Source organism: Thunnus thynnus, chromosome 5 (assembly GCF_963924715.1).
Source record: "Thunnus thynnus chromosome 5, fThuThy2.1, whole genome shotgun sequence".
NCBI classification, from domain to species: Eukaryota; Metazoa; Chordata; class Actinopteri; order Scombriformes; family Scombridae; genus Thunnus; species Thunnus thynnus.
The window spans coordinates 22,058,717-22,081,325 of record NC_089521.1 but is presented as its reverse complement, the minus strand read 5'-3'; the positions used below and the strand labels follow the sequence as shown (position 1 = coordinate 22,081,325).

Here is a 22,609-nt window from a genome sequence, read left to right as displayed (position 1 = left end):
ATTTTCATATTGGAAAAAAGGAAATACCTGAAATTTATGAGGCAGTATTTCAACAACATTCATAACTTTAAAAACATCACATTCAAGGATTAATTCCAGATGATGCATTTTAAAATTTAGTTAGCTCATATTATTTATAATTAGATGGTTTATAGCCTGAAAACAGTTTACAAGAACAATTAATTATTGAGAGAAAGTTTAATAAAGTAATATTTGCTTCATCAATCAAATAGTAAAGAAAATATAAGAGTTAACTCTATTTGTGAGTTTGAAGCAGCAAGTCACATCAGCTAAATATTAAGCCCAAATCAGCACTTCGATGTAACAGGATACAGCCACATAAAAAATACTCATGTTTATAGATTTCTTCTTTTACACAGCATCTCCTGGAGTATTACTGAAGTCAGGAAACAGTTGCCATAATTTACAAACACACAATGCCAGGAATACAGCATAAATCACCTGGAAGAGGACATACACATGGAAAAGACACACATATGCAGACATATATTTCTGCGCAGTGGAGAGAGGATCCTCATTAGCACTGACAGAAGTTAACTCAGTGTGTCAGCCCCTCTCCTGTGTTTCTCTACCCCTCGCTGTTTCCCGTTGTCTCCCCTTCACTTTCCCCCTTCTCCTCTCTATATTCTGTCATGAGGTGTGTAGGTTGGTGTTTCTGTCACAGCCAGTGTTGGGTTATATGACACTTAGTGAAGTGTACCATTACCACAAAAATTCTCCCTGCCTACCTCAACACATGTGTCAGCCCATGATGCCTGATGGGTGCGATCTAGCATGCGGTGCAGCATGTTGGTGCACCGCAGGAAGGTGTGAGGGAGCGGGGCGGCTGTAGAAACACACTTCTGTTTCAGGTCCTTGTCATTAATGGAAAGCCATACTGACAGACCTGGTGCATGAGGCCTGTCAATTACTCCCTGACAGTAACACAATCTATCATCGCTTTCCTTTTATCTCTCTACCTCTTGCAGTGCTTCTGACAGTGTTTCCCTCCTTTCTGCTGTCCAGTGTGGGTGTGTTTGGGTGTGTTTGTGTGTGTTTGTGTTTCACTCTGAACAGATGGACTGCTGTCTTTGTAGCAGTCAGAGGCATGGCATTCACCTGCCTCAGCCCCCAAGCTTGACTTGAACTTGTGCAACACGCTGCATGTCGCATCGCTTGACATATGACAAGTGACAGGTGTCAAAGCAAGTGCATGAATACACACATAGAGCAACACCAGAGCACTGATATTGTACCAAAATCTCTTTTGTTAACTCTTTCTTTCCCAGCTAATATGTAGCAATTTGCTGAGACCAACTTTGCCCCCCTCACTGATCCTGCGATCCTCATCAGCGATAACGTTGTCTCAAGTTATTACGGTGTAAGATTCTTATTTTTTAAATCATTTTCTCCTTTATTTGAGAAAACGAGGGGTGAGAGAGAGGGGTATGACATGCAACAAAGGCCCCTGTCTGAAATCTCACCAGGGACGCTGTAATTATATGGTATGTACCTTAACCATTCAGCTACCGGGTGCCAAGATCCTTCTGATTACTTTTAAATCCCCTATGATTTTGCTCTGTAATATATTTTGGATCCTTAGCACACAAAAGACCATTGCCTCAGGTCTGGCAACCAAATTCTGTTTTCCCTGTGTGCGCTCAAGAAAAGAGGAATTAAGCTTTTACTATTTTAGTTTTATCACTGTGGAACGAAAATACCCCTCAGTATCAGAGTCAGTGCCACATTTTAAAAAGCTTTTTAAAAAGCTGGAAATCTATATAGATTGACATTTTAATACTGTAGTACTCCTTTCCCTGCAGTTGTTTCATTGTATTTTATGGTATTGTGTTTTTATGTGCACTTTTGAAGCACTTTGTTACTTGAGATAAATGTAGATAAAATAATTAAGTAAGGAGGGTGGGAGATTAGATGAGACCATAATATTGACTTACTTCGAGGGTGGGCTCTCAAAGTCCTCCTCCCAGTAGCTTCTTCCCTCCTCTCGGTGCAGGTCGATGTCTCTAGTAGAGGCAAAGCTATGGCCAACTCCCTCGCCACCATGGAAATACAGGGCATTGCCCTCAGACTGACAGGCATGCTGACCAATAAGAAAACAGGTGTTAATACGTACAACCAGTAACACTTTTCCAGCATGTTCCTCTGTTTCCCCTTCACACTGGAGGAGAACATTTGTCACAAGGAAATGTTCTCCTCCAGCTCTATAGTTGAAAGCACAACATTTTTACAACCATAAGGCTTTGGCCTTTTGTTAATGGAACCCATGTGTAGTATGGAGTTGGTTTATTAGTGTACCTTGACAGTAGCTCCAGGGAAGAAGAGCCAGTTGGCAGTGTCTGGAGGGTCCAAGTTATCCTCCATGAGGGGAGCTCTGTGGGCAGCATTGACCAGCAGGATATTGTCCAGCCCCCAGCAGGACTCATAGCCCTCAGGGCCTTGGGGAGCCTCCTGAGACCAGCGGAGGCGGACGCTGTCAGCCCTGGAGGGCAGTGGCATGGGGAGCAGGTGGACCATGGTGCTGCTGTTGGTAGGGGCTCTAGAGGAGCACATACAAAATGAGGATTTTGGTTAATGTGCGTAGTGACTATAACATGTAATTGCTCTTATGCTGCATGCCCTTATGATAGCAGGTTTAATAATGAGTCCAAGTGATATAATAGTTGATCGATGAGTTGATTTCTGTGTTTATACAAAAGCATAACATGCAGTTACTATAAATGTTCATTACAAGACAACGTCATTAAATTATTCCTCGGTTTGAGAGCTGACAAAACAGAGAGAGACAGGGATAGAGGGATGAGAAAGAGGGGGATCACAGAAACACAAACAGGAGAGGAATGACAAATTGAGAGGGGGAGGTGTGAACGAGGGAAAAAGAGAGGGCGGGTGTTCATAACAGATGGAAGGGCTGTGGGATGGATGAGGAAGAAGGAAGAAGAGGAGATGGAGAGAAACCTGATCTTCTCCAGTGTGATCCAGTCATCGGAGGTGTTGGCATTACCACTTAGGCTGTATGACACAGTGATGCTGGGGTCTGAGTAACTGAACCGACAGGAGCCTGAGCCTAGGGAATATAAACACGCACAGAGGACAAACATATATGACAGTTATACACAGTCCTGTTGAGGGAACAGCTAAAGAAAGTGTAATGTAGTTTCCTTTTTCATCAATTGAATTCCATCAGATGGGCAATGATCTGCTCTGCTCTGCTTTCCCTGAAGGGCGGCCAGGCAAAGCATGGTGGTTTCTTCTGACTGATTGTTCCAAATTCCCCCATTTAGCCAAGTGGAAAATTATGTCTAAATGGTGTCATGGTGGAACTAAGTGATCAGCAGCTTAACAAGGCCGAGAAAAGTCAGGAAGCCGCAGGGAGGGGTTGAGTAGGGGTGACAAGAGAAGAAGTGCTGATGTATAACCAAAACTCAGCTACAGCTAGCATTAGTGCATACGTGTGTATGCGCATGCCCATTTTATTGTGTATTTGTGTGCAATCCAACTTAGTGTGCCTTTAAAATGTGAGTTTGTCTGGGTGCTATGGGAACTGATGGGATCAAAGGTTGCTAATGGAGGAAGCAGGCTAACCCCCACTGTACGTCCCACCTTTCCTCTCCCCTCCCCTGATCCCTCACCACCTGAGGGTGTGCCGTGTCCATGTCTTGTCAGTCTTGACAATGTCCTGCCATGTTGCTCCATCCCCACTGAATACGTGCATTAACCTGCTGCCACTTCAATGCACTGCTCTGCTAAACTGTTCCATACACAACACTGCTTTAACACAAACTCAAATTAACGAACCAAACAAAACAAGAAAGGGGAAAAGAGAGAGAAAGAGAAATACTGCGAGCGGCGGGGGGGAGGGTGGGGGTTTATCGCTACAGTATGTTTCCTCCCAGTCGTGCTCCCATGAGAAGTGGCGGATGCATGTAATGGACATGAAAAATACAACACCTCTAAAAACTCTGCCATGGCCTTCTGGGTGTCTTTCCAGAATACTGTAAAAGATTCATTACTGTGATAGGAGAGGCAGAGCAGAGAGAGAGTGAGAGAGAGAAAAAAGACACACAGAGATATACTGTATACCAGTTGGCTTACTGACATCTAATAGGCCAAAAGATGCCTGTTTCCTGAAGATAGACAAGATGTACTATTGTCCTGGCTAAGACTGTTGCACGCAGGTTCTGCAATATTTAAACAAGGTTAAAAAGCTCTCACGCATAAGCTTGTTGTACAAAATGTGTCGTAATGTAGTTATTGTTCTCAATGCGTGTGGAGATTCAATACTCACCCAGGGCAAACTGGAGGACAGAAGCTGTACTGGTGTTGAGAGATATGGTGGTCTGGGGTAGACAGAGACAGGGCAGTTTAGGACATCACGAGTAAATAATCAAATTTTGTTGAAGTTTCAAATTATATCTCCTGATAAATGAGAAGAAAGCAGTTCCAAAATGTTAAACTGAAGTAGCAAAGAGTATCAAAGAAGGATTGTTTTACTGCTGTCTTCTGGTTAAAGGTTTCAAGTCTGTTGCAGCTGTAACCACATCTAACAGTGATGTCAAAGTATAACCTTTGTTAAGTTACTCTCTAAAAGGCAAGTTGGTGGGGCATTTCTACTTGTTTATTATCAGTAGAGTAATATATACAGTAAGTATATAAATGGGTTATGAGTTATGTTTATGAGAAGCAGAGATACCTGTGTGTGCATAAATATGTGTGTTCTCATTGTCGGTGTTGTCGTATTTGTGACTATTCGTGTGTAAATGTTTCTGTGTTTCTGGATGTGCATGCTTGTTGCACTTGAAAGAACAGCTGCCAGGCAGCCGCATCAAACATTTGGAACAGTGACAGACAAAGCAAATGCTTATCAGAGAAGTAAATAGAATCACGAGGCACTAAACACGTTTCTGCTGCTGACTGGCTTTCATCTCTTACAGCAGAGTAAGCGGTTTGAAATCAACTTTAGTAAGATAGAAACAGGGCATGTAAAGGTTTGATAAGCAATTATGAGCCTGTGAATTCCTGCATGCTGTGTGTATGACTGTGAACGTATCTGTATTTATCCATCACAGTCAGGCAGTGTCCCTATATTAGTGTACTTTACTTTAAAATGATCATGGTCTCAGTCCTGTGTGTTCCTTGTTGTTTTATTTTCAGTTCTAAATTTAACATTTTGCATGCTGTTCATAAACTACACTGCAGCACCCCAAGTAGTTAGTTTTGGTTAAAATTGCGGAAGCCAAAACTGCAATATTTTTAGTCGAAGTTGGCAGGCAGATGACTGAAAGAAAGCTCTTATGTAGACGTTAAAAAGATATTTCGTAACCTGTTGACACTGGCGCAAACAAATCATGAGTCACATAAAATTGCTTGTACAAGAAGTGCTACCAATTATTCTATTTCCCAACTTCTGAAGCGGAGAATAGTCAGTGTGCTTGTTGTTTTTACCACAAACATGGGTGAAATAATAAAATGTTACTTAATATTGGCTTCATGTTTGCTTTTGGTTTGTTTATAGTATTACCACTGATTCGGTAATATTTGGACGTATTTAGTCATGCCATGTCATCGCCGTGCAAAAACACGAAATGCATGTGTTATTTTTCACCAGTGATTTGTCTGAACTTACTTTGGCTGACAAGATTTCACTATAAATGGAACATATAATAGAACATTTCAAAATGTGATACTTGTTCATTTTTATTCAGTTTTCGCCATGGCGGCAACTACACTGGGCCAGGCAAATTTCAATCCTAATCAGACATCACCTCCTTTGCTAGAATGGCTAAAAGTAGAAAAGTTTGTGTAGCTTAACTCTTTCTTATTATGCTGTAATTTACTGTAGTTACAGTTGTGGTTACTGAGTGGTTGGTTTGGGTGTAATGTATGGTCAATGGGCCGTAAAGTGTACAGCGGTTACAGTGCGGTCAAACATGACAGTTACCAGTTCTCGCTCTCCAAAGGGCTCACAGAAAGTGACCGCTCTGCCATGTATCAGTACACCACACTGCTCTCCCACCTCACAGTTACTGCACTCAGACCTGAGAGAGGAGATGAGAGGAGGACAGAAGAGAGGAGAAAAGAGGAGAGGAGAGGAGAGGAGAAGAGAGGAGAGGAGAAGAGAAGAGAAGAGACGAGACTGAGTTATAATAAAGATGACTATCTCATTAGAGTGCACTGAAGATGTGGACAGTGATTGCACCTCAAGATTACAAATGGATTCATAACCTTTTCACCTACCAGATGCTGGGGTCCAGCTCTCCTTGCAGGTTGGAGTCAAAGTCGTCACGTAGCACAGCATGTTTACCATGGAGCTCCACTACACACAAACACACACCATTTGCTCACAGTTAGACACAATGTGTATAACACCTGGTCTTTTCATGTCGTAACTACCAGAGCAATTATAAGATTATAAGACAGGAAAAACAATCTCATGAAATGCAGACTCACCAAGACTAGGTCTCAGTGGGGACTCAGTTGGAGCTGAAGCAGACAGACAAGAAAAGAGTAAATATCCTGAGTAAAGTATTGACAAAATCTTGAACAAACACGTATAGTCTATGTCAAACAGTAGACAAGTATTTAAAAATCCATTCATCCTCATTGTCGTCCGTTGTGTACTATAAGCAGGTTGAAACAGACACATAAGGATTTATGCAAATACTGTTTGACTCAAGCATTAAGGCTGCACGTCACTGCTGATGTATCTATAAAAAGTTATGATCATAATTACAAGCAGGGTGTTAATTTTCATGAGAAGATCAAGAGCTGAAATGCATGCATGAACTTTAATGTTAATATGTAGACAAAAGTAAATGTTCAGACTACAAAGCCTTCTCAAATGTGTGCAGGTTTTCATTGTGAATGGCATTCTCAAGTTTATATTAGTCAGTAACTGCTAGTATATGGGCTCATTCTTAAATCATCTGTGAGTGAAACAAACTTTCTCTGTGTCCTGGCCGGCCACGGCTGCAGTCTCCTGGCTGCTGATGTTAATTCTTTTCGGTAATGAAAGGCCGGGCGGCCATGATTAACGGTTCAATGCCAATTAACCGCCATCCTCCCCAGAGGCGCCTGTGTGCTGTAATCTGTGGCCACTGCCTAGCTAACACACTCAACCATCAATCTCTCCCAGGGGATACACACCTCTGAGGGGAGGGGGGGGGGGGGGGGGGGGAATGTTAAGACGTAATGAATCAAACATGGGTTAAAAAACAAAACAAAGCAAAACACTGTCCTGCCTCTTTAAGTGAATCACTGAGAATACTTTGTAGAATACAGTCTGCATCCACATTTTAGCAAAATGCTGTTAAGTATAGATGTGACCTTTGTGCTAGAAAAGATGGAGGTGGTACGTATTGGGCTTTAAGACTTAATAGATCAAACTGATGAATTCTTGATAGATTAGTTTGGAAGAAAGTACATTTTATTAGCTGGTGCACAAGGGAAAATGTGACAGGAAAGGTGTGACAAATTACAGCATCTGACTGATTCTTTATAATAAACGCAGACTTGAACCAAAGCTACCCTGCGGTATATTTCAGATTCAGACATTGAGAACATTAAGTAAAATGCATTTTGTCATTTGTTTAACATTTCCAAAGTTTATATTGTGTGCATACATGTATATTTTTAAGGGGCACTGTGCGTTTTCATTCAATAGCAACAGTGTAGAAATGACAGGAAACAAGGGGAGAGAAAGACGGGGACATGGCGACATGCAACAAAGGTCTGCAGCTGAAGTGGCCTCTTATGTGGCCAGTAGGCTACTTGGGAATGCCCATGTTAGGGAAATTTAAGTTTAACCTTATTTCATGATCAGTCCCTGTTGAGTGGCACAGTGGCATTGACCTCAGTGAACATGTCACCCTTCAATCCCTTTGAGCCTCTTTACTCTGCTCTGGTAGGTGGGATGTTTTAAGGCAGCCTTACTCCAGACAGAAGAGAAGGATAATCTGCCACCTTATTCTCCATCCAGGATGAGCCAGCCCACCTGATAAGACACACTAAGATAAAACAGTGAGGACTCATTCCAAAGTTTAACTCTGCTACTTAAGACTTTCTTTCAAACCTTACAGCAGTTCTGAAATGTCCTCTGAGAGAGGGGCTTACATTTTAGAAAGCCCACCTAAAACTCCTCATAAACAACAGAACCTGAATCAAGAGAGGAGGGATTATCAAAAAAAGGTTTCTTACTATCCTAATGGCTCTGCAAATATCCTTATTTTCAGCTCAAGCTTTACTTTCGTTAGCTGCCCTAATTTCTCCCCATTGCATCCGAATGCTGGGCTCTTAGAAATGGATTTACTATTCATAGAGTGGTGGTAAAGTTTCATGCTGACTGTAAAAGTTGGAGTCTTAGTGACCTGTCAAACAGAGCTGGGCGGTTCAGTGGCTGCGACTGTTGCTGCTGCTCTGGTGGGCCCTGACGCTCAGCCCCACGGCTGGAGCTCGGGCTCGACGATGAAGTCCATTAAAGGCAGATCAAAGGGCCTTCTTCCCTCCCTCTCTGTCTCTCTTGCTCTCCCCTTCCTCCCCCTCTAATCCTACAATGTCTGCTGATTCAAAACATGTTTAGAAGAGTTATCAATCCCAGGATGTACAACTCTCTCATATTTTGTGTGCCTTATTAAGATTCTCATTGAATTGTAATAAAAATTGAATATATAGTTGTGTGCTCAGTTTACATGAGCATGTGTTCAGCTTATATATTCAACCTGAAAAGAGCATGTACTAAAACTCGATTCCTGGTAATCCACCCTCTCAAACTGACACACAGTAATAAATGCTTGGTTGATATTCTGCTCTCTACAGTCTTTTCCTGTCTCTCTCTTAAACAAACCCTTCTAAATCGCTTTCGGTCTTTCTAGTGAGGCCATTTGGCTGGAGAAAGGCCCAGAAGATTTTTTTTTTTTTTTTTTTTTTTTTTTTTTTGGGTGGATAATCCCTTCAATCTTCCAAAAAGGCCTCATTTACAGTTTTCTTTCTCCATGCTTCATCACGCTCTCCTGCTGTCTCTCTCACTTTTCTTCTATCACAATCTTTCCCTCACGCACACCCCTCCATCCGCACCCATTCTGTCTCTCTCTGCCTAACCCTCTGCGCATTGGGAGCAGACAGTGGTGCTCATTTCACTTGGATTAATCCCCTCTCACTTTCTTAAAGACTTCAATTACTGCCTCCTCTATTAGCGGCTCATCTCTGCTAATGCCTGTATCTCCCTGGCCAGGGCTTATACTCGCATGCATGCAGAGGGACACACACACACAGACACACACACACACACACACACACACACAAACACGCACACACAATCATGCACATACACACAGACAGCTTTGCTTTCCACAGTTGACCCAACCCTTGCTGCTATTTCTTTGCCATGCACAAGCACGCATATACACATATATAAACAGGAGCAACAAAAAAAGAGGGTCTTCTCAATAAACTACACTAGGACTAAAATCGGATGGGTGCTGATGAGCAGGGTTGGGGTGATACGAGGGGGAACTAAATGAGCATAAGCTTTGGCAGACTCAGACATCTTGGCACAAAGAGAGCAGGGCACAAGTCATGTTAAATCTTCTCCCCCTCTTCTCGCTCTAATCTCCTCTCTCTCCTCTTTTTCTCCCCACTCTGTAAACTGCACCCACTCTTCCAATCTCCCTTGTTTTCCCCTCGTTTGCTCTTTTTCCCTTCGTCTGACTCACATCCTTGACGACATGAACCGCGTTTGAAGTCGAGTTGCTCTAACTGGCGGTTGCAGTTACTGACTCACCAGGACGCAGGATGCTGTTGTTTTTCTTTCTAGGATGAATGAAAAGAGATGGTTCTCCAAGGTCAGATTGCAGCCACTTCACTTCACTCAGCGAAAAGCAGGGCCTTTGTGTGGGCTTCAATTGGCATCATTACAATAATCATAGGTGAGTGGAGAAGAGGCCAGCCAAGAACTAATACTTGCTACAATTTTCCAATTTCCGTGTCCTTTTCTTGCTGTGTTTTAAGGTATAGGTGGAATCCAAGGTAAAGACGAGATCATTTTCTTCACAATAGTGAGAATTAAGGAGTCTAGCCTCAAAATATAAGCATTGGCTTATTTAGTATGCAGTGTTAGGCTGTCTGCATTCATCTCTTTGGCAAACATTTCCTGGCTGTCAGTGTGTTAGAGATTGAGGACAACAAAACACACATATTATTCCACAATAATGTCACTCCTTGCTTGCAAAAGTTTAGTAGAGTATTTAAGGTAATTCCAACAAAAGAAATCACAGAGGCCAAATAGTAAAAGAGGAAAAGTCCAAATGGTAGAAGAAAAGAAAAGACGACTGGGGAGAAAGAAAGGAAAAAAGGAGAATAGAGGAGACAGTCAAGATACTAGACGGGTGGGGTCTCAAGGTTCCTTGCTGGTGAGCGATGAGAAATGGCAAGCAAGCCGGCGTTCAGCCAGGCATGCAGGCTTGTTGGCAGACTGGGTGGGTGGCGAGGAGGTGGGAGTGGGGAGGCCACCCGTCCCTCCTCTGTTGCACTGTGATCAGACGTCCCTCAGGGAGCAGTGGCCTCTTTGAGTTATATGTCCCTTTAATAATCCATCTGGGGTGCAGTGCACTCAGCCAGGCCCATAAAGACCTGATTTATTTCCTTGCTGGAAATGAGAGGACCTGATGATGCTGGGCAGAAAGCAGGGACTGCTGGCCCTGCTGTCAGGAGATAGAGCTGATGGACGGCCTGCAGCACTGTTCAACACCCACAACCACTCCACCCTTTAGCACAGAGCATCCTTGCCTGGCCCACCTTGTCCCCTGCCATGGCTCCTCTCATCTGGACTTAATAAGTCTTTTAGTGGTCGATCAGTAGGTGAGGAAATGTGCTTCTGTTTCATACTCCTGCCTGTCTGTTCTTATACTTGTAGTCATTTAAAACTGCGGTGATAATTTGCATTTTGCTGCATCATGCTTTAAAGCATCTCTAGGAGCCTGTCCAAACAATTTGGCCATGCGCTGATTGGTGCCATGAACTACCCCGTTCTGATGCGTATTTCATTTGGTTCCAGCAGTATTTGTCAGACTCCCATAAATTTTGTCTTCCGATTCCACAACTAACAACAAAATATGGGTATTTTTCTGTGCTGGCTGTTGGATAAGTTAATGGGAGAATATTAGGTGTAGATCAAAGCAAAATGGAAAGGAGGTTTGAGGGATGCACTGGAGGTGAAAGGAAAGGATGGGGACATCCCTGGGCATCCCCCAACACTGCTAGACAGATTATTTTACATACATGTACACACACACAAATCCAGCCTCTGCTTATGTCTCAGCAGGCTTTTAGGGGCACTAGAGTGGAAACAGTAAAACAAACACCTGCCTCCATGAACGTGTAGGGAGGCTTTCTATTACTGAGAAGCAAAGTGCTGCATGTCAGGTGCTCCACAGCGAGTTAAAGGCTTATACCTCTCCTCTTCCTTCTTTATCCTTAAATCTCTTATTTACATTAGAATTTATTTGAATTATCTCTGTCTCTCTCCATCTCTTTATAATTATAAGCTCAAATTCACGCTCCAATGTTACCTTCTTTTTCTAGCTCCCTGGCTAATCTGCCCATTTGTTCTTAAAGTCCTCACCCTGGCTGATCACCCTTGATTGCCTTCTTATTTAAGCAGCTTGCCCTCTGTTTCTCTCCCTCCCTCCATCCCTTCCTTTCTCTTTTCCTCCTTCCCTCCCTCCTCTCCTCCATGGATCATAACCCTGCTTTAGATAGCTTTCATTTCTCCAGCTCTTCAAAGCTTGAGTCTTAAGCATATGAACTTCTGAAGTGGCTTGAGCTGGCCTCGTATCTTTTATTCCACTTTGAATGCTAATGCCTAGATTTGAAGTAACTTTGCTCGGAGCAGCTTGCACTCTCTTTGCCACTCTGCAGCTGAATTTGGGATAGTAGCCCATTTGATCCTGCCAGAGGGGAATAGTCTACAGGCCTCTGCTTCACCCGCTGGTAAGTCTGACTTTGTAGAAGGAACTAAGACAATAAGAGTGATTTATGTATATTTTTTTTTCAACTTTCGTAGTTGTTTCTGATTTGTTTTCTGCATTATCATACTTCTTTACAAAGTAATACAGTTTTGGCTGCTTCACAGCACAATTTGTTTAATATCAAAGTAGTCCTTGAGTTTTATTTTTATGTCAAGAGTTAGGGTGAGGGTTAGGGTTAGGGTTAGGGACATAGCCTTGCACGTTCTAGTTTCATGATTTTTTTTTTTCAAATCTGCACAGCTCTTATAAGGTTGCAAGTCTTGGTTTGGAAAGAGGAAAAGGAACTGACTATGGTGAGTTAGATCAGTGGAGCAGAGAGGAACAATGCCTATCTCTGTTTGGACAATCCACAAGAGACTAGAAATGATCAGACCCATTTCGATTTGTGTTCCCTCCTTTCTCTCATCTCATCTCCTCGGTCTCTTTTCGCCTTCTGTTGCTCACGACATGTTCATTTCTCATTTGTGATTCAGATTTCCTGGCGTAATTCAGCAACAGACAGAGTGAATGCATTAATGGCCATCAAAGGAATTTGCCTACAAAAAGGTCGGCCACCTGCTCACAGCTGCTTTTTTACCACTTTTCTATTTTTAAAATGATGCTTAATCACCCTGTTATCTATGCCTAACACTCAAATCACCTGCAACTTATGACCTTCTAGTTTTTCATTAACAATATCTCTTCATTCCTCAATCTCCCTTCTTCTATCCTCCCATCTCTCCTCCACCATTGAGACAGAAACTGTCATTACAGATACCAGTAATTCATAGCCCTACATTCATCAGCTGTCTATCCTATGTATCTCATATCAGTGTCACCACTGTCTATCTCACCTCACCTCCCTCCATACCCCTCATACCTGTACATGTTCTCTGCAGATTACATTTTTTATATTACCTCACTGCTAGTTTCTCTGTCTGCTCCCATTCACCACTTGTCTCCTCCAAGGCCTTGTAAGGTCTAAATCTCTGCTTTCCAGCTTGTCTGCTGAGAGTAGTTGTGCATTAGTGTGATACTGCAGGGCCTTGGCAATGAACAACTAAGTGACTGTTGTTGGCTGCAGATATTTCATTTGCAGAGGGAGAAGACTGGGGCAGTGTGTCAGCGGTGGTGAGAGGATGATCTCTCGGGCAAGGAGACAGAAGAGAGGAGCCTTGTCGCTCTCTCTGTCACTCTTCCAGGCCTGACTGAGGGCTCTGTGCCCCATCTTTTCCAAGTGGCATGGAGCCATGAAGTTGAGCACACTACAATCATCAGTAGTGTCTCCCATTGACCTACTGGGGGGACACACTTGTAATGAAGAGTCCTCAATGACTGAGCACAGATTTTCTTATACTGGCCAAGTATATATTTGAAAGATTAAATGCTGTTGTTTTCCACCTAAAACAGTTAGCGTAAACACTCCAGCATCACTTAGTGGACTTCTCAACTTTCAGCATTTAAGTAAAATTTGATCTACAAGGAGGGGTTTTTAAGTGAGGAGGAGGCTTCTTTCCTGTAAACAAGCAATTATACACACTCAGCATGCAGAGTGGGACCGCACTGTCTTTCAATAGCTACTTAAGGCTGTCACAGAAAGTGGATGTAAGAAGTGTCGGCCATAAAGCGTAAATCTCCGGCAGAGAGAGAGGGTAAAAAAAGCTGAGTTTAGCATAAGCTGAAATTAAGCTGGCAATATAGGACATCCAAATATCTCGGGCTCTAGCTGCATCATTAGGCAGAACGAGAGCCAGGAAGTGCTGCAATGCCACTGTCATGAAGAAGATAGCATACCAATCATATTGTGTCATCCATATTCCAACAGTGTGTGAATATGATGGACAGTAATGGTAAGGAAGTGAGAAGGGGGTACAGTATGTATATGTGTTGGTGCACATGTGTGCCTGAGCACATATATATCTGTGAATGTATGGATATATCTGCATGCAAGTGCAGTATATGCATGCATTATGCAGGTGTCATAGAAGGGGAGGATGGGTATATGTGTTAGCCCTGTTACTCACCTCCTTGCTCACAGAGCTGCTGGGCCAGAGCATCTTTGAAAATGATCTGTCCTCGATGTGTTGCTGTGGCTCTGAGAGATAGACAGAGAATACAGGAGAGGGCATTAACACAAAAAACACCATGGAGAAAGTTAATTGGTCTGTCCTTAATATATGAGGATCAATCATGCAAAGATGGCACCAGTTCCCACTAAACCAAAATATGTTCAAGCATGCTACATACTATAAAAGATGAGATTACTTTGGGGTAAAAACAATTAGAAATACCATTCTTACAAAACAAGTTTACCCTGTAACTGACACAAATTACACAAAAGAGCAACAGTGCGCCAGGCCAACTACACATGCCCAGCCCTCACTCTCATCTCACAGGGTAAGTCAGTAACTGGTGATCAGAGTTAAAGGTCTCTTTTTGTTTGTTACTCTAACTGCATTCTCTGACTATTACTCATTTTCATTACTAATTTCATTATCAAAGAGCAGTGTATTTATTATATTTCAACATTTGTAGTCATATAGTCTAAATTTGACTGTAGGAGATTGTATATCTCCTCATACTCTCAGTTCCCTGCACCATCATACTACATTCTTGCATATTAGTGTAAAACTGACTGTATGTTGCATGCTGTATGTATGGAATGCAATATCTTACTTCTTCTGGTGGACATGAAATGCATTATTCATTTGAAAATGGAGAGATCTTTCAAAATCTGCAAGGGGGAAATGGCTCAGAGTGCAGTGGGATCTTTTACACAGACACTGAGACGTGCTCTACTGCACCGTAGCCAAGCAGAAAGAGATCCAATCTCATTTGCAGTAGCAGAAAGTTAAAGGATAAAGATGTTGCTCTTCAGTGCAGAACAGCACTTGAGTACAATATAGTGATATACAGTATGTCCTTCAAAGTTCAAATGACAAGTTCTGGTATTTTTCTCCAAACAATAATAAAAGTACAGCAGTTGTTTTAATGTTAGGGTAGAAAAACAGTGATAGAATAAATAACGAAGGACAGACACATAAACGCCAATAACTCAGACACAGATAGGGGATTGAGACTGAGATGGAAAGATTCCTGGGATTGGAACAAGCTGCAATTTTCAGATAGTCCTTGACATTAGTTATTGGAAAAAAACTGTAAAATTTTAGAGCCCTTTGTAGCTCTTTCTACTCAGTGGCAGCAGCAAAATGGGCTGTGTAGTGGCCCCTTGAAGGGAAGTTCTGTGCAAGAAGAGACAACACTACACTTAAAATGGCAAGTAAAAGCTGAATTACACCACTTCAACAGTATACACAATACACAGAGAAAACAACTGGAGTGGGATCAAAGACATAAAGGGGATAAAGATCACAGCCATGATGTGTTTCCTCACTGACTCACTGATTGCAGCTTCACTGCTTGTCAATTAAGCAGAGTAGAGAAGTTAAGAGTCTTGTCTTAACTGTCTGGCACTCAGACAACATTTTAATGTTGTAATTTGGCTTTGGTATTAATAATGAACATCAACTGTGGCTTGTAAATCTAAGTAACTTCACGATAAGACACACACTGCCACCCACATAAAGTGAGAAAGTTCCTTCAACAGACTCTTGTGGGCCTTTTTTCTTGGTCTCTGTCATGTAAGGACACACTTGTGATCCTCACGTTGTTGTTTCAGTGCTCAGGGTATTCCCAGGATCCAGAGACATTACACAACATTTCTATTATCTAAGTGAAACTAATGAAGTAGAGCTCTGAGTGACCTCACCGTGATTTCAAATTCAATATATGTCAGTTTCTATATAAGCTATCCAGACAATTTTCTGTGGGCAGTGCCGCACCCGGTCAGCAAAGAGGAGAGGAGAGGATTAAAAATAAGCAAAATTTTATGGGGTGTGCACAGTGTGGTGGGTGCCTGAGTCAGTGAGGCTGACATCCATTTTATAAACTCTCTGACTCTCCTGCTTCTTGATTCGTTTGTCCTTCTATACGATCCCATGTGGATTTTGCCTCGCACCTTGCACCCAAAATCTACCCCACCCTTGTCCCACCGTGCAGACTCAGGCCTTTTATGGGTGCCAAGGCATTTACACGTTCATCTCAGCTCATGAATAATGAATAGGCCCCTCATTCATTAGTAAAGAGCTCTTGTGCCTGTGCAGAGCTGGGGAGAAAACACACTTAATTACACTCATATTTCAGAATTGGGTGAAAACTAATTTGAGTTTGGTATTTATGAATAAAAGATGATGCGTAACGAACAGCGGGTGGGGATGTAGGAACAAGGTCCTTAAATATTTACTAAACAGAGTCTCTGCTCAGTTCACTAAACAGATTCTGTTAAGTACCAGGGAACAGGGGACTCTATCAGAAAGCACATTTGACCTCACACACGTCTATAAACACACCAAGCCAGGTAGAAGAAAAATACCATGCAAAGCTAACTACAAACTGAAAGCTGAGAAGTATTTTTTGAGGGAATGCTTTTTCAAATGCAATTATGCAGATGTCTATTTGAAAATGTCAAAAGCTCTTGTCTTTTCTTAATGGTGTTGTTTTCTTTCCCTCCAATAAATACAAAAGCATCTTCTCAACTAATGGAAGAAAATATATATTCAGTAAAAAAAAAAGAGCTTTTCCTTCAATAGTGTGTGTGTGTATATGGTGTGCAGTGGTCTGACGATGTGTGACTTAATAACGTGTATGTCATTAAAACAGCAGCCAAGAGAGGGCATTTAGTCTGAGCCGAAGAGTGTGTGATCTGCGCAGCGCGACGCCAGCGTCTGTCCTGCCGTTACACTCCAGCGGCTACTCAGCGTGTGTCTCTCATTACCGCCTCCACTTTGGGAGCCACACACACACACACACATGCACACACACACACACACACAACGGCACAGATACACACAAAACATTTATTGAACATCTAAATGTTAATTTGACTTTCTCTGAGGGTAGGGGGCTGGAGGGGGGGAGCAATTAAGGGCCTAAACGTGTTGGTGTTTTTCTTTTTTCTCCTCTCCCTCCTCAAACAAGGGATCATTCATCTTATGAAAATAAGTGTCATCCTCTCCCCTCTCATTAGAGTGGAGGAGCAAATCTGAGAGATAGGAAGGGGAGACGGGAAAAAGAGGGAACGAGAAATATGAAGAAAAAGGGAAGGGCCACTAGAAGGATTGAGAGAGAAATTGATAAATGGAGGGGGAAGGGAGAGGAGGAGGGTTGGGATTTGGTCAGGAGGAAATAGAGATAGAGGTTAGATGGCCTTGTCTTTTCGAAGCCCACAATCTTCTGTCATTTATCAAGGCATGCAAGTAAAAACAGGGATCCAGTCCACCCACACACACACACACACACACACACACACACACACACACACACACACACACATGCACGCACACACACACTCCAAGCCATATATGAGCTTTAACATGTATGCAGATGGACAGGCTGTCACTCAAAGAGCTCCCAAAAGGGCCGGGAGTGGGTAATTACCAAGCATGTCTTCCATGTTAGATTACATGTTGCTGTCGGCCATAAGTATCCCCCAGGAGCCAGTTTGACAGCTCCCTGCTAATCACACGCACACACACACACACACACACACACACACACACACACACACACACACACACACACACACACACAGTATGTGGCCCACTGACAGCTGATTTACCCTAAAGCCATATACATGCAGTTAAATATAGCTACTGCTACTTAAAACCAGGAACATACAATGAATACTGACCACACAAACTAACTCTTGTAACTGTTCTTGGCAGTAAAAAGGTCCGTATACACATCTGGATAAAAAAAAAAATTCTCTCTTGAATCAAACTATTACATCTGAGATTGGAGAACACACACACGTTGCTTCACTCCTCTTCCCTCGTTAGACGACTCTCCCATCCCATCCTCCTCAAATCCCAATTAAAAGCTCATTTTCTCTCCCAGCTCACTAGGTCTGTTGGTAATCATGATTAATATGAGGAGTGTCAGTGGGGTGCAGTTCTAGTCGCCAGCACTGATTTGGTGCATTTGGACCTAGCCCTTAAAATAATACACCCTAATTGGTTGATTTATCTTCCATGTTGAGGACCAGCTGTGGTTATGGCACCGCAATCAGGGACAATGTGAAAAAAGAACAGAGAGGCAGGAAGACAGAGAAAGACAGGACAATTAGTGAGGCAGATAGAGAGGAAAAGTGAGAATGTGCTGCTTCAGTTATTTCTAGGAAATCACTGATCAAGAGGTGATGAAATATGAAGTCGGTCTTCTTGATTCAAACCCAGCCATGATGCTTTCATACCCATTACGGAAAGTGAAGGTGTGACTGGCTTCGTGGAATCACATTACTCCCCCCTCTCCTTTCCCTCTGCCCCTAAATTAATTAATTGAAAAAGACTCTTGGAGAACATGCAAATTTAATGAAGCTCCACAGAGGAGGGATTTGGGAGTTGTTTGGCAAATTACCTGCTTGTTAACACACGGTCATAGAGAGTTACGGCTCTGAATACAGCCAGAAGAAGCAGAGTTACTGCTCAGTATACAGCCAGAAGAAGAGCAATTGACCTTGACTACTGTTAGCGAGTAATAATTAGAGGGATTAGGAAAACAACAGTATTTAGGAGTAAATATGTGAGGAAGAAAAAAATAGAGCTAAGTCTTAAAAAGCAGTTGATTTTCTGGCTCAGGCAAATACATGCACTGATAAGAATTTCTTTTTGGCTTTAAAATTAAAGCTACTGTAAAAATAAATAAATAAATAAATGTGTGAAAAACAACCTCTAAAAAACCTTTATTTCCCTTTCTCACTTTCTCAGTGCGGGTCGGATTAGGACAAAGGGGGAGAGGATAGAGAATCTACGCTATTTACCCGGAGTCAACAACGGAGATATGAATCCCTGCAACAAGTCATGTCTGTTATTTATCTTTTCAGTCAGAATGGAGCACATTTGCAGGAACAGACAGCGCAGAATGTGGACCAATCATTTCACACAAAACACATCTGGAGCGCACCCCCTCTCTCCCCTGAGCATGGTTCATTTTGCTGCATTTAAAATGAAGTTCTTTTCTTTTTTTTCAATCTCCATGCTCTATTTCATCAGGAATTTATAAGTCCCAGCAGGTGGGACACTGACCCCCTGATGAGTCTGTGTGATGTCGGGGCAGCACAGACGTGATGTGGACAATTTGTGGCAGTATTGATCAGAGCACTGATGTGTAATATTCATGCATCTGTGTGTACACATGTGTGTCTCTGTGTACACAGGTGTATGTATATAATTACTGGGGTCATGGATCATCCCTTGGGAAATAAGACAATATCATGGATGCAGAGACCTTTAGGCTAAACAGCAACAGGAGGATCTGTTGCGAAGCTAAGGGAATGGGTTTGCCTCTAAAAGTTGATGATTTACTGCTAAATTCTGAAGAAAAAAAAACGTACACGTTTTAAAAGTTGAAGAGAGGTTAAACGTTTAAAGTACGAGAGATATAAGAGTTGCTGTCTTATATGTGAATGTGTGATATATGAAAATTGGAATTATATGGGCGGACTTTGTCAGATTTGCAGCTCTGGTCGGTTTGTGGTGGGGAAAAAAAGTGGATCGGATTTATGTGCTCTCATCTCTCACATCTCTCCCTCATATATCTATATCTACAATGCCAAAATGTGATTACCTTGAACCAATCATTCATATTCCTTGGCGCAACGTCCACAGTGAGTCAGTCACACAGCCACAAACCAGTGTGGAGCATTAATAATGAGGGGAGCTCATTAACCAGCTATTTTATGTTAAAACAAACCAAAAGATTGACTTGAATAATAGGAAATCAATGGAAAAGACGAATACCAGGAGAAATTAGGTGTTGGGTGAGATAGGTCATCTGTCAGCCTGATGTCTGAACTCTGACCTTTGACCTCTGATTAATATAACAAGCTGTCTATCATCCTGGTGGACTGGATGAGCTTAAGGACACATTATTGTCATTAAATGGAAAGGTCAACCCCAAAAAATAATTGATCACTTGATTTTGTGATAAAGATGCCATGTGACCAATAAGGACATATGAAATTAAGGCTTTTGTGGGGGTATAAATATTTACCAACATTCAGGGCCCTGAATGAGCTCTAGCATGTGAATTCTGAATTTTTAGCAGTGACCCTGAAGTGATTGCTGCCTCCTAGTCATTGTTATTAATGCACATGGAGTCAAGTTGCCTGAGAGCTAGTCCCTTTCTACAAAAGCAGCAAACCCAGGCTACGTTCACAGGCAGCAGGACTGCAGTCAACCACGTACTATACAGTAAATAATAATGTGCCTTTCACAAACTTCACGGAGACCTGCCTGCTTTGAACAGATGGCAGTACCAACAACACAACAACATCCGGCACAATTACAGCACAGGAACCTATGGCGTTTAATGAGTCTCAAAACTTGCACACATAAAAACCAGGTGCGTGCACATGATAGCATCTTTGTGAGGGAGCATATCTGCTCAGTGTGCACAAATGTCGTCTTGCGAGCACTGGGCTGTGACGAGCATGAGTTCGACCCTCCCTACGAGCTCGCAACTGCTCAACACTTGCTCGTCAAGTTGACTTCTGAGACTTTGGAGGAGGGGATGGAATAGACAGTCTGCTCCTTTGACTGGTCAAACTTTGAATACTGACCATGACCTTTGATTGGCTGTTAGGTTTGAAACAGTCGAAGACAGGCAGTTGCCTGAGAGAACAAAGGGAAACATAAATAATGATATTTAGCGGCTGATTTTTTGGCAGTTTTTTTTTTAACCACTTACACTAATGAAAAAGTGTTAGACATTGTAGAAAACTCTATAACACTGTTTAAACCCACTTTCAGGTTTGTGAGAACCTTTTTTTTGAAAAATCACCCTTTTTCAGTTTTCACAATTCTGAAACTGTGTTTTAATGACTCTCTGCAGTCTCCTTGTTAATCTAGTCCAGATTTGACAAGTCTAAGTAGAGCTGTTTTTGATCTAGACCAGGGGTCCATTCCAGAAAGCAACAAACTCTGACTCTAACCCTGAACTCTGAGTTGGTGAACCCTGAGATGGGAAACTCAGCTGATCAGAGTCAGTTCAATCAACTCTGAGTATTTTCACTCTGAGTTAAGCATGTGCATGGTGAATGAAAAAAGGCATCATCAATGGAGCTCTGATACTACAGTTCACCATAGCAACAGGTAAATAAAAGGCAGAGCCTCCATTTTACTCCAGTGGGCGTAGAGATATTAATGCATGTGTATGTGGACGGTGCAAATGTATCTTTAAAAGAAAAAATAAGAGCCTGAGTCAGAGTGAGGAAACACAATTAACACAATTAAGTTTTACTCAGTGCTGTCCATTAATTCATCATTTACCAGACTTACGTTTCCTTGTTGGACAGTAAAGTGGTGGAATCTGACTGTGTATCAGGCTGTAGCCTACATTACATTTTAAATGTATTTGTTCAGCTTTAATCGGACAGGGACAAAACACAGGAGGCAGCAACTGAAGATGAAAAATATAGTTAAAGATAAAAAATATATATATCAAAGACAGAGACATGATTGTAAGCTCACAATCTGATCTGGTAATAATGTGTTTTTGGTGATTTACACTTGAAAAGGCAATTCAGTGATGCTGCTTGATCCTGCTCACTCAGAAATATTAACATATAATCTCCGATATTATAAAAATGATGTTCCATCAGTGCGACCAATCACGTCATGAGAGACAGAGATAATTATTCATTGATCCTACAGTATATAAAATTTCATACCAATTTTTAAAATTTAAACTGAGATTACATATTATGTGCAATAAACATTTCAATGCAGGAACTGCTCTAACAAACTAACAGCTGTCTTGTGTGCACAGAGTCACAGTACTATAAAAAAAAAGAACTTCCGCTCACAAAAATAAGGACATGCAAGAGGTTTTATTCTGAACTGAGGGTGAATTCACGCTGTGTAATATTTGAATGTGAGGGTAAAAACCGCTGTTCAAAGAAATGACTGATAGCACATAAAAGCGGTAACTTTAGATAGTCTTTGAATAACAAACTAATATCCCACCAGGATTTTGATTCTGATAATTAATGCAGTTTGATACACACTTTGATATGGAGTGAATCAATAAGGAAATGAAACAGCGTGTCTGGCTCTGCAGGAGGAGATGGACAGAAGAAAACCTGCCAGTGAGCAGCTTAGCTTTAAGGAGTCAGTTACCATGGTATCTGACCCAGAGTTTAAGTTAGCTCTCTTTCTGGAATGGAAAATCCAGAGTTTCCCCTCATCTCATCATCTCAATGTTAACAAACTCAAAGTTTTCACTAACCCTGCTTTCTGGAATACACCCTTGGTCTAATGTGGCTGGATGGAAAAATATCAGTGAAATTGGCTTTTTTCTGTTTTCATAAGCAAAATGAAGGTTTCACAAATCTGAAAGTGGGTTTACACAGGCTTCTGCTATGATGTCTGACACTTTTTCATAAGTTTAAGTGGTAAAAAATCAGCTGCTAAAAATTATTCATGTTTCCCTTTTTTCTCTCAGGCAACTGCCTGTCTTCGACTGTGTCAGTG

The 22,609-nt window shown here is 41.9% G+C and overlaps 1 protein-coding gene across 2 annotated transcripts in view; it reads right to left on the bottom strand.

Moving 5' to 3' along the window:
- reln (reelin) overlaps positions 1-22,609 on the bottom strand; it is a 107,406-nt gene that overhangs the window by 34,742 nt on the left and 50,055 nt on the right. For both annotated transcript variants that reach the window (XM_067590131.1, XM_067590132.1), the window contains exons 4-11: positions 14,045-14,115; positions 6,469-6,501; positions 6,256-6,334; positions 5,960-6,056; positions 4,307-4,358; positions 2,977-3,085; positions 2,317-2,557; positions 1,956-2,101 (exon numbers count right to left, since the gene is read on the bottom strand). In XM_067590131.1, the coding sequence (XP_067446232.1) occupies positions 1,956-2,101; positions 2,317-2,557; positions 2,977-3,085; positions 4,307-4,358; positions 5,960-6,056; positions 6,256-6,334; positions 6,469-6,501; positions 14,045-14,115 (828 nt within the window). The remainder of the gene's footprint in view (positions 1-1,955; positions 2,102-2,316; positions 2,558-2,976; positions 3,086-4,306; positions 4,359-5,959; positions 6,057-6,255; positions 6,335-6,468; positions 6,502-14,044; positions 14,116-22,609) is intronic.